This window comes from Nelumbo lutea, chromosome 2, assembly GCF_056320005.1.
Source record: "Nelumbo lutea isolate HS-2025 chromosome 2, American lotus-T2T, whole genome shotgun sequence".
In the NCBI taxonomy this organism is placed as follows: Eukaryota; Viridiplantae; Streptophyta; class Magnoliopsida; order Proteales; family Nelumbonaceae; genus Nelumbo; species Nelumbo lutea.
In genome coordinates this window covers 109,923,213-109,936,418 of record NC_142685.1, presented here as the reverse complement: position 1 = coordinate 109,936,418, position 13,206 = coordinate 109,923,213, and the positions used below count along the sequence as shown (strand labels likewise).

The 13,206-nt window shown below is 37.1% G+C and overlaps 1 protein-coding gene across 1 annotated transcript; it reads right to left on the bottom strand.

Moving 5' to 3' along the window:
* Positions 1-5,002: 5,002 nt before the first annotated feature.
* On the bottom strand, positions 5,003-12,069 carry LOC148872716 (zinc finger CCCH domain-containing protein 14-like). Its single transcript, XM_088969641.1, has 3 exons — positions 11,618-12,069; positions 10,431-10,491; positions 5,003-5,919 (listed from the first exon to the last, which is right to left on the bottom strand). Exons 1-3 carry the CDS (start codon positions 11,697-11,699, stop codon positions 5,145-5,147), a joined length of 918 nt encoding a protein of 305 aa, XP_088825767.1. The 5' UTR covers positions 11,700-12,069; the 3' UTR covers positions 5,003-5,144.
* Positions 12,070-13,206: the final 1,137 nt, after the last annotated feature.

Below are 13,206 nucleotides of genomic sequence, written 5' to 3'. Positions count from 1 at the left end.
TCCCAATTAGCTACCCTTCAGGTGGGCATGCTTCAAAGGTAACATAGAAACTGCTTGTCTGCTTCCATCTCCAAGAAAAATCCATAGACAAAATGGCCAGCATCCACCACTGTCAAACTTTAGTTTGAACTTCAGTTGATTATGAAGGTTCTTTCAAGGCAACTAACAGACCAAAGAATCGATCATAGAAAAGAACAAGAAGGTGGGGTCAAGAAAGGTTCCACTTACCATTTAGTACTATTCCATGTTGGTGTCAGCTTTGTCATGAAGAATAATAATACATCAACAAAAGCATCTAATTTGTCATACAAATGGATCGAAGTCATGGGGCCGGCTTGCCATCAAGGATCAATGACTCAAACCGGGCCGGCCGACCAGGTAAACTGGTCAACTGACACCATCAAAGCATGATAAGTATTTTTGAGACATTTGTCCACACAGAAGCTTACATGCTAGTAGTGGCAAGTATATATAGACATTGTTTTGTACTTAAAAAACATAAGCCACTTCGTTTGTAGCACAAAATCACCGATAAAACCAGCCCTTTGCCTGGTAAAACACTTCATCAAAATGTGGGCTGCCCTGGAGGCCCACAAGCTTGCTACCGAAGTTCAATGCACTTCTATTATCATGGAAAGTGATTCTCTTCTACACATCAGAATTCTTCAGAAAAGTGTAAAGATTTTGTGGAGATGCCAAACCATATCTAGGGAAACTGAACCGAACCAAGAAATAGAACCGAAAATTTGGTTAATAAAATTGGTCGGTTCGGTTTTTAAAAAAATGAAGGTATCGGTTTAATTTCAATTAATTAATATAGAAAATTGGCAGTTAATCGAACCAATTGGTATACATATGTTTCTATATATTATATATATTTTTATATTTTTTATATATTATAAATTAATAATTATACATTGTATATATTTATAATATATAATGAGTTATTTATTATTTAAAATATAATAATATATATATATTTTTTTTTAATTTTTATTATATATTTATATTTTTTTATTATAAATATAAAAAACTAAAAAACGACAATTAACTAAACCAGTCAACCGCTTAATCGATCAGCTTCGATTCAGTTTTAATTACTGCTTTTCTAGAAATTAATATAATATTGATTTTATTTGAAAAATAAACCCACGGTTCGAATAACCCCTAACGATAACAGATAACCGTAACGCTTAAGTCGAATCATGAACAAAAATCTTTTACAGACACAGCGTAGAGAAGGAAATGCAGCAGCAGCAGATTGATTAAGGAATTGAGGCCAAGAAACCAAAGGGTCACGGTTTTATGGAAGTTGAGGTCAGGTGAAATCATAAAGTATAGTCACAGTACACTTTCATGTAGAGTGAATAATGTTTTCACACGCCCCCATTTGCCTCTAACATACATGAAAAACGGTGGGTACTAGTATCAATAATAAGAATCTTTTCTTTGACAGACTTGTTAATTGATAGACAGGCCGTAACTTGACTGGGAAAAACTAGAAGTGCCAACCATCATCATCGTCCTCACCACCACCTAGAGCTGTAAATCGGGCCATACTGCCCGTGGCCCAGTACAGTCTAGCTTGATTTTGATTTTGGATCGGTCCGGTATGATGGTATGTGGGTCGTGTCAGGCCCGGCATGATCATGGGGTTATGCTGGGCCTGGGATTTTCGGTTCGCAGGCCAGACTGGCATGGTACAACTAAGTGGGTTGTGTCACACGTGACCCGCATGCTGGCACAGCCCATATATATTATTTATATATATTTATGTATAATACATTTATATATTTATATATATTATATATAATATATTAATAAAATTAACAATTGTTTTTAATTTTATTATATTAATTTATTTAATTATTGTATATAAGCAATTGCATATATCAAAATTCATATAAACTTAAAATTTTAAGTTTTTTTAATTTTTTAAATAAATAGCTTTGGCCCAATCTATGGCTCGGCCTGGCCCACAGACCAGCCCGGCCTGAGGCACAGCATGGACCCACACAGGCTTGGGTCGTGGGCTGTTCCGGGCCGACCTCCAAAATTATCTCAGGGGATGGCCCGATTTACACCTCTACCACCACCACCTAAGCCTTATCCCAATATGGGTTTGGCTTCATGAGTCTAGGGCTCATCATGGGTCCGGTCAAGGCATCCTGCTGGCTAGGGATGGGTCTTACATGTATTAATATATAATACATGAAAAGTATTGCACATTGTACTGTAAATCTCGGTTCGTTCTTCTTTTACACTCTGGTCCAGTTTTGCAGTCATTTGGATGGGTGTAAAGAAATATCGAAGACCGGTGTAAAACTATATTTTGAAAGATTTTTACATGAATAATTGATGTATTTTATACGTTGATTTTTTTTTTATGTAAAAATCTATCAAACTGCCCATCGGTGTAAAAAGCAACGGCACTCTTCCTCCTGCTCTATCATCATCGAGTTTCTTCGCCGATATCCTCCACCATCGAGTTTCCTGTTTCTGTCGTCATTTCCGATTCTGTGCGACGACTCTCTTCTCTCTTCCATTCCCTCTCTCTCACGGATGTCGTCATTTCCAACTCCGTCAGTTGGAATTAGAGTGAAGCTCTCTGCATATTTATATCCATGTAAAAGGATTGACTTGTACAGTTGAATCTCTCTCTTTAAGTCATCTACATTAACTTAGAAGCTCTCTGCATCACTATTGACTGTTGTTTCAAGTCCACATCGTTCAAGAGTGGGAATGAAAGCGTTGCCTACATCTATAAAATTATAGAAGCCAAATTAAGCCATGCCTAATAATTAAATTGACCCATGTATTGGCACATGTGTTAATATATAAAATATAATATAAATATAAGATATAAAATACTAAGTATATATTATATTATTGGATGGGCCTGGGCCAGGCTTGAAGTGTTGGGCCCAAGCCCGACCCAGAAGTTTCTGAGTTTGACGTGCGCTCGAATCGGGGGGCTTGCTCACAAAAACCTAAGCCCAGGCTTAGAAATTTGTGAGCTGGGTTGGGCCGGGTTTACGGGGCGGGCCAAGAAATTATAGAGAAAAAGCCTCCATTTTTCCACAAAAGAGCTCGTCTCATTGTTATGCCAAACTCACCGTATAAATGCTTGAAATAAAAAACTTAAAAAATAATTCATTGATTCTAGGTAATCAAACAACAGTTTCCCGCAATAAGGTTCAAAATTTTGCAACGTATCGGGCCGTACCGGCTGATGCGTAATATTCCAACAAGAGCCCGATATGTGGAGCGTGTAGAAAACATCCATTCCATTTCTTTTCATATGTATGGCACCAATATAGGCCTGAAACAGTCCAATACAACCCAATGCACTTGATTTTTTTTGGGTGCCCTTCATTCATTAATCTCTTTAATTACTTCTATATTTAATTCTTACTTTTCTCTCATTAATTGGTCAATTACTCCTACTTTAAATTTAAATTTGAATTTTAGTGCCTAATTCGAATTCTTTTATTAATTCCACTAATTAATGATACTCTCTCATTAACTCCGCTAAATAATGATTATGTCACGTTAATTTCGTTCTGTCATTATAAAAAACTACGAACTTTAAAGAATAGCAAGATTCAAACATTAGTCACTAGGTTTTTCAAAACTATAAGACATCCACCCATTTGTTTGTTATGGTCATGTACATTATTATTTTTAAGTAACTTTTCTCTTTTTTTGATGGATGTTTATTAATAAATGCTAGAATTAATTATTAAAATTTATATACTAATAAATATTAATATAAATTGATGTACACACATAACAGTTATATTGGTTATTTGAAAATTGATGTATACACATTCATATTTTAGTTTTTTTTCACATTTTATTTATTCCATCATTTTTCAACAGTTATTAATTGTAATTATTTACAATTAAATGATTGTAAATATGGATTTTTACATTTAAATAACTTATTTACAGTCATTTAAAACATAAAATTATTTTTAGTAATATATTTTTAGAATATATTTGAATTTCCTAACATATTTATACATATATTAATTTTTTGTCAGTATTTGTGTATCCAAAGCGTATTTCAATGCGTCTCTTAAAATTGTCTTTCCGATGTACCTTGTATTTCTAAAACTTCAAACCTTGCTCAGCAATGATATGTAACGAATTATTTTGAACCGACTTGAATGGCAAGTGGAAAGGGAAAATCCTTAGTTATTTGAAAAAGATCTAACTTCTTGCACATGACACATTAACAAACTCGGGTCTTCACATGCCAACTGGTTATCCTGCTGATTATAACGGAGACTTGGGATCAAATCTCACCTATATCAGGGTTGGGGGTCATGGATCAAAGAAAAAGCAATAACAATACAAGTCCGTTTGTGTCCAAGGTTCTAATTATCGAACAGTATTGGTATTGTTTTTTTGTTTTTTCATTTTTTTCTCAAATCCAATTTAAAGGGCGGCTTAAGGTTCCTCCACCCCCTGCTCCCGATACGTAAAGATTTTTTTGAACCTTGTTTGTGTCTTCGACTAAAAGAGTATTGATTGCAAATAAACTTCTGCCAAGTCATACGGGGGCTACACGCATGCGTTACCCGGACGTGTGAAATTAGAAATCTCATCCAGCAATTTATACTCTTTCTTTTCGTCGTGATGACAAGTATTTAGTTATTTTCTGTTGTGGCTTAAAAACGACATGGAAATGGAACCAGAATCACTTTGGCCACCGCATTGCCTACACGCCCCCGAAACGATACGTACGAAATTTCCAACCTTTGTGTAACCCACTTTGGTGCATCAAGACTGACCCGTTCAAGAAAAACATTCGACTCCACTGCGGCTACAATCTTAGGCGTTTGTGGCTACTATTCACTGAGTTGACATTGCACAGTGGCTTTTTAACATGGCAGGCTTTTAAGACCAAAGAGCCCACCTTCTTAATAGTGTAATTTTTAAGGGTGAACCCGTGAAATTACTTAGTATCGGTACGGAACGAAGATGAAAAGAATAATTTGCTGAACAGGCAATGTTTTTTAACTACCACACAGTCTCATCTAACAAGTAATCCTCAAACCATTCTCCCATTACTACTACAACTATAGCCTAAGAGCTCGTCCCCAGATTGGGAGGGAAAAAGAACAGGGAAACAGTGTTCAGATTGCAGGTTTGCGAAGCTCAGTTGCACCATGAGCAAAGTGACATCGATCCCCAAATGTGCAGGAGCCCTTTGAAAAGTTCTCACACAGCTTCGTCTTATAGTTGCTTGGTGGCACAGCAGGTGCCGCTGGTGCGGCTTGGGCCTTCACTTGGGCGGCTGCTGCTGCCATTGAACCAACGTTCACAATCAGCTCACGGACCATTGTGCTGGCTTGCTTGATCTGATCAAAGGTACCCTCGAGCTCGATGTTTCTCAGGTTAGGATCTGATTCGTGCTCCCTTATGGAGAGCTTGGCGCCTGTCAGGCGACATATCTGCTTTGAGTTCACACCTCCTTTTCCGATTATTGCACCAGCAAGGGAAGCATCAACACTAATCTTAGCAGTTGCAGAGGCACCGAAGCTCGCTGCAGCGGTGATGCCCGGGGGTGGGGGCTCAAGTCGGCCAGCTAACCTGCCTGACATCAGTCCCATGATGCGGGGATCCTCTTGGGATGGGGCATTGGCATTGGGCTTGCCAAGCTCCCGCTCGCTATGGGCAAAATGGCATTTATCCCCAAATTTGCATCCTTCAGCCGTGTTGAATTTGTTACACATGCGAGTCTTCACAGTTGAGGGAGAAACACCATCAGGAACATGTGGCGGGAGCACTGGATTTCTTGAGGACGGAATAGCTGGGTTGCCCAAGTTGGTCATTTGAGCCACCGTGTTTATTCCACCAGGAACATAATGTAGGAAGTGGCAACCCTCACCAAATGGGCATCCCGCAGTGCTGCAGGAGACGTTAGAAGTGAAACCACGAATTAGAGCACAATAATTGTTGAAGAGAGAGAGTGAGTGCAACAGTTCCAAGAATGCTATAAAAATTTATAGACAACTTAATTTCTAAAATAGAGACAGGTTATCTGGACTCTTTTTTTAATAGTAAGAGATCAGGAGGATTATGCAATTAAAGTCATTTTCTTAAGAACTGAGACACAAACACCTAACAAGTAATTTAATATTCAATTCTACAGTGCAGCAGCCAATTGGTAGGGCCAAACCGGCATGTCTAATTCTAAATGCACACAAATAATAACTACAACAAAGAAACAAATAAAAAACAAAAAAGACCTACACAAGCAGAAAAAAGGCGATCAGACACAGCACAAAAATAGTACATACACGATACACGATAGCGTGTACTAACAGATGCATGCAGTCGAGCAAGAAATTCATAAACAACATCACTATGTGCCAATGTTCCAGCAGAGAACACATCCCAAAATATGCACTTGGTTGAAACAACTTAATACATACAGACAAGTTTATGTCAGCAGGGCAACCATATGAAGAACTTAAACAAATTGGGGCTGGTGATGCTCTGAAACAGCGTTCTAAGACAGGTCAGAACGGATGGTTGACTCATTACCCAGTGACTTTTTCAGGTCCCAGTTAAATAACAGCTTTTACAGTTTGAACAGGCTAACTGTCATGCTCCAAATCTGATCGAGTCTTACAATATTGCTCTGAAAAATACACGTCAAAGGGCAACTATTTGTTCTCATGATTAAATATAAATAACTCCACATGGCCAACTATCTCAATATTGTCCAACTAGTGAGACAGTCGATGTCAAAATTCTTTATGGAGAAAGGAGTTACAATTGACACAACATCACATTTCTTTATTTAACTCATTATTATGTCTAAAATAAATGACTTCTATCTACCATTATCTGCAAACTATGCAAGTCCATATTCTGTTTAACCACTGAGAAAATGTAACTGTATAGAGATTCAAAAGAATCAAACTTGAAGTTCCAACCTGAGTACTATACCTGATACACATTTTTTTCCTACACTAACAGACAGTACACAACTGGCATTACATTATACAAGTGTAACAAATCATACACATTAGAGTAACCGTGTATTACAAAAGTCCTGGACAACTAACACACAAATTGCCCTAGTGAAGTGCAGAGAATGGTGTAACAGATCCAGGGTCTTCTAACCTAGGTAACAAAGATACTACCACCTGACAGGGAATATAACATAAGCAACAGCTATGAGATTGTGTACACTACATGGATTAAATTAGGGGTGCAAGTCAGATCAGTACAGGTTAGGTTGAGGTCAACCCTAACCAAACCTTAGCTGTGGAACCCCCAACCCTAAACTTAACCCATCCTGAAGCTGGGATCAGATTGACCCGACTTCAAATGATCTTGTTTCCTAAAGACTCGAGGATTGAGGCCAATTCAGTTTTAGCATTATTATATATAGAAGGGCAAAGTTATTAGGCTTTTGAAAAAATTTCCCATTAAACTTAAAATGGTTGATGTACAAAATATACAAATACCTTTACGAATACATGTTTGTGTAACATTTATACCAAGTCAGGTTTGGGTTGAGATGGGTTGGCCAAAGCCTCAACCCTTACCCACCCCAAAGTTTAGTTGTGTTCATACCTTTCAACCCTAACCCTAAATCGAACTTCAACCCTACCCAACCCAATATGTATACCTATTGTCAAATGCATATTAAAATGCAAAACTTGAAAGGTAAACTTTTTTTTTGACAAGTATTTTGGGAAAGGTAAATTTTGAACAAGTTGCAAAACTGGAAAAACACTGCAATATATCAAAGCTATGACAATTAGACCGGTTTATGGGCCGGGTAGCCCGATGGTCCAGCCCGCACCCCGGTCGGGCTTGGTCATGTAATTAGGCCCGCGGGCCTGACCTCAGGCCTAACACAGTAAGCCCAACTGTGTTTCAGGCTGGGCTCGAGATTTGTCAAAAAAGCCCAGCCCAAGCCCGGCCCGACTCAGCAATATATATTTTATAAAATATATAAATAATATAATATTTATTAAAATATATATTTATAATTTAATATATACATTTTTTATTGTTTTCTTTATAATCTCTCTCTCTATTCAGCCACTAACAGTATGGGCTAAATTTCGGGCTCGGGCCCAAGCCCAGGCTTCAGGCTTTTTATGAGGGCCATGCTCGGGCCCAAGTTGTAGGCCCGATGGTTGGGCCGGGCTCGGGCTCGAGCTCGGACTCGGGCCTTAGAAAATTCTGTTAATACAGAGTGAAAGCCCGGCCTGACCCATGAACAGGTCTAATGACAATGAGACATCTCCCCTTAGTTAAGCTAAAGGATCACTGGTTCAACTTGCTGTTTCATTTAATAAATGCAGGCCAAATCAAATCTCAGAAAAGCTTGGAGCTGGGGTTTAAAATAACTTCCATAGTCATGACATGCCCAGAACAAGCATAAACATACTGATTTCAACAGTGATGAGAGAAGTTTCACAGTATAGTTAAACTATGAGTCAGAATGATGCTTCTTCTACAGAAAGAAGGTGAGAAGGCACACAAAATTGCTCCCAGTAGATACTTCTAATTAAAGATTAGTTCTAATTGAAAATAAACTCTCACATGAGTAATTTGTAAGCAAAAGAAGGATAAAGTCAAGAAATTTCTCTACTGTCAAGATAAAGTCAAAGGCCCTATCTTGACTATTTGGGAGTGTGCCGGGGAAGTAGCTTCACCTCAGTCTAGTCTCAAGGCTGAAACCATGAAGCTGTTTGAGGTGGGACCGTGTTCCAAAGATGGCTCCTCTAATCCAACCTTGTTTTGAGTAATGAGTGGATCAGGCCCTTGATTTTGGCAAGTTTTGTCTTTTGCAGAGAAGCAAGAGGTCCAAGTTCGTGATTGGTTCAAATCCAACATTATGGCCCATCCACCAGGTTCATTTTGCAGCTCGGGAGAAGACTCAAGATTCGGGTAGCACTTCATCTGATTACTCCTTCACTAATGTAGATTTTCTGCCAGGTTGTCGATGGTCCAAAAAGCTCTTGGATTTCTTTGATGATGTGATGGTTCAGAAACCTAGACATAGAGGTCTTCACAGTACTAGAGGCAGTAATAGAAGAGGTAAAGGATAGATTGCTCGATAGGCCTTTTGTGGCAATTTTTTGAATGAAGGTGTGCTTTGTACTTTCAACTAGTCTAGTAGTGTGCTCTGATGTGTCTGTATGCAGATTGTGGCTGGTTCAGTGGTCTCCTATTTTAAGGTCTTTGTGTTGTTTTGTTTGGGAATTGGGCCTAGTCACAGTGCTATGTGGGATTGGGTTTAGGCCTTTTCTAGAGGTTTTTTCTTTTTCTGTCGAGGCTGTTTCTTTTTTTGCCTCCCTATGTATATGTCGTGTATACTTTTCCTGCAATCAATACTTTTACCTTTTCAAAAAACAGAAAGAGCATATTACTTACCATCTGTTCAGCCATTTTCAACTCCCAAACCAACACACAATGAACAACTCACACAGTAAAACACATAAGTCAAAAAGAATGGAGGACACAATTTTCATGGTGTACATGCATAAACTCACTGAAGAAAGTAAAATATTAAGCTTTCCATGTCTTCATATATCAATAGTTGATTAATATATCATTTGATAAAAAAGTGCATTCATATTACCACCACTATGCAGATATCGTGTGAACGGCAGTAATTCAACATTTAGTAAAATATAATATTATGTTTATATTACACTGCCCCTATCATGTTGACACATTTTAGATAACATTAAATATAGCATTTTTGTAAAATGCATCGTAATCTATTGGAAAGTAAAAACTCACGGCACTATTATCTTCAACTACAGAAAAGAATATGGGTATTGGAAAGTGATATGAGAATGACTTGGTAAAGTAATAAATAGAAATATCAGGTGTGGTCAGGTAGGACAACATAAGCAAAAAAAAAATACAGTTTTAGAGTTTGAAATTAAAGTAATAGCACACAAATTTTGCAATAGGTTTTAGCCGGTTGACTCTTTTATGTTCTGCACGTGTCCAATATCTTATCTTCATGAGCAGTATTTTAATTGGTAGCCAAACTAATCGAAGACTTTAACTGAGTTCACAAGATCTGATAAACAACTAAATGCGGCATTATTAGAATAGTATGCACTTTTATTGAGGAAATCTTTCATAACCCGATACAACTGCCTGTGAGCTAGACAACCTCGCAAGTGATTTTTTCCAACTGTAATCTCATATATCAACCATTATCTCTGTTCAAATAATCTTTGTTAACTTGATTAGAGCAATAAGTGGTGTGGACCTGTAATCACAACTTTACATGACCAATTCATTAGCCTTTTGATAACATTGTACTTAATTACAAAAAATGATATAAAGAAATTATTATTAATAGTTGTAAACATTTGGAATAGAAACAAATTAAATTAGAGAATTTATCTTAGATAAGTTAAGATTAGAACCTGAAAAACTTGGTGCATGGCTTCGATTTGCTTCCTATACCAGGTGTAAAGGACTCCATTTCTGTTGCAGAACATTAATTACTTTTCCTCAGTTAAAATTCGAGTGAGTTATTAATCCGGGAACTCCATGAATATCCAATGATTGCATTAACATTATTTAGTAGTTAACATAATTAGAAAAAGTTACCCTTTTATAAAGATTAATAATATTTGATATTAAATTGAATCAAGACAGAATAACTATTATTCTCAAGCAGTAAGTTAAAATTATTTCAGCTTTGCCTCGTACCATACAAACATATACAGATCTGAGAAGGTGAGAGACAAAGAAGAATGGTGCAATTTCCGATTCTTCATATTCTTCTTAGGTTAATTTTTAACAAAATTTATATCCGAAAACTTCTTTTCTGAAGCTTGGAACCACGTATACACTTATGAAGAAGTTGGATTGGATCCTTGCTCACATATACTCGACGAACGAGAATCATTATTAATCTACGTTAAGGCTATGGTCCTAAGGTATCAAATAATTTAGCTAAAATAGGGGTACCATAAATATTCAAAATCTATATCTTCAACTACAATTGAACGTATGGAATTGCATTTCCCCTGGTTTAGGGTTCGTGCAATCAAACAAATAAAAAGGGGGAACCAACAGAATGCAAAAGTAAATATACATATGCACATATGATAATAACGATGATAGCAGTAAACACGTTGCAGTACTTTCTTAATGCATGAAAATTACAGACACAGTCAATTAGAAATAAACAAGTACTCCAAGTCACACCAACCCCGCGTACAAGTTTCCCACAATACGAAACTCCAATGCTCTCATGCTTCATCCAATAGATACTAGAACTCTTTAAGACACAAGAATCTAACTTATCACCCAAAAAAATAGATACAAGAATGAAGGATCTAAATGAAACCCTAAAGACACTAGAACATAAACTAATCAGAACAGAGTTTCAATGAGAATTTAACTCCCTCAAAAGAGAAGGGAAAAAAGGGCAAAGACTGAAAAAATAGCGTTAGACCACTTCGTCAAACCCAAAAATAAAAAAAAAAAAATGAAAAGAAAAGAAAACCCAAAGATCAAAGAGTAACAAACATTACAAAGGGACTAAAAACCCTAGAAAAAACTGGCTAAATAGAGTGAATGATGAGAAACCACAGATACGAACCTTGCTTAGGACGCTTAATTCCTCCATTGCCATTAAAAGCCGGGTCACCCCTTCCTCTCTTGCGCGCAGCTCCAAAGTCCATGGCAATAAGCGCAGATCGAGATCGGAAAGAAACCGCTAGAACAAAGAAGCAAAAGAGAGTGATGGGAAGAAAAAAGAGAGATCGCCAAAAATCCTAAAAAAAGCAAAAAAAAAAAAATCCCACGGAAAAATGGATAGCTAGAGAAAGCAAAACCCTAGGGTTTGCAGCAGGACAGAGCAAACGAAGGGCCGGGGTTTCTAGAAGAAACGATAGGGAAGGGAAGGATACGAAAGAACAAAACACGCAACAAGTTGGGAAGATAGAGAAAGAAATAAATGCAGGGTGGGATTTCAAATTTAGGGTTTAAATGATTAATTGGATTTATTGGGTAATTGGATCCAATCATCCCAAACAACCCGTGGACGTGGTTGCTCAAGTCGTGGGTCATGGGCTTTTTATGTCACCGCCTCACTTGAGTATTCTCGAATCTTTGTACTGGGTCGAGGATAGCGGCCCATGGACCTGCATTTTGGGCCCTGATCACGTCAGAAGACTCAGAACTAAGCGATTCAAAAATCGCTTTTAACTGTTTGGTTGCCAATTTATGAAAAAATAGGTCGGGACCCTTGCGGTGCAATTCCTAAGTATTGTTCATGCCTCATGTTGCATATCTCAGTTGGGGAGCTGGTTGATGTCCTTGCCCTTATTTATTTAGGTGATATCTTTGACCCCTATAAGGTATTAGAAACCCCTCATTATTGGAGTACCCAACATCACACAAGTAATAATAATAACCTAAATAAATATGGTAATACATATTAATTTATCAAATACTAATATTAGCCCTTTGATCTTGTTATCCTAATTCTCAAGGTTTATTATTTACCTTATAGTACTTTTAAGTCATTTCTCCTTGAAATGGCAACACAAAGAAGTACAAGGTATATATGTAAATGAATTCTATACATGGGGAGCAAACACCTAATGCATTTGTTGCAATTTCATTCTTTCTCGTTAAATATCTAAGCTTATCTTTTTCAAACACTCAGACCTAATATACGTTCCACGTAGACAATTCTATAGAACAAAACAAGAGAGATAAAATTAAAAATTTTAACCTTAAAGGTTTGTTATTTATAATGAGTAGGAAAAATAAATAAAAAATGGGCACACCTTGGACCACTTCCATTTCTCATCCTTTGAATTTGCAAGCACAAATTCATGCTTTTTAAGTAGGATTTCATGTAGGCATAACATTGCATTCAACACCATGTTGAGGTACTTGCTTATGGTGGACCCAAACCTCCTAAAGTTCCATTATTGCTCCCTATTCTTGACATCATGTAATAAAATATTTAGGAAGCATGCAACCATTTCTTCCACCCCTACATATTTACTACATCTGTCTTACATTACTTAGTAATTCACGTAACCTCAAATACCGTTGTCTTATCCATTCATATATGGTTTATACATGATTAATTTGATTCCATGACTATAGTCTTAAGGTTTGAAAGCCTATTCATAAGCCTTTCCTCTCATGACTCTTTCTCAATCCCCTCTTCAT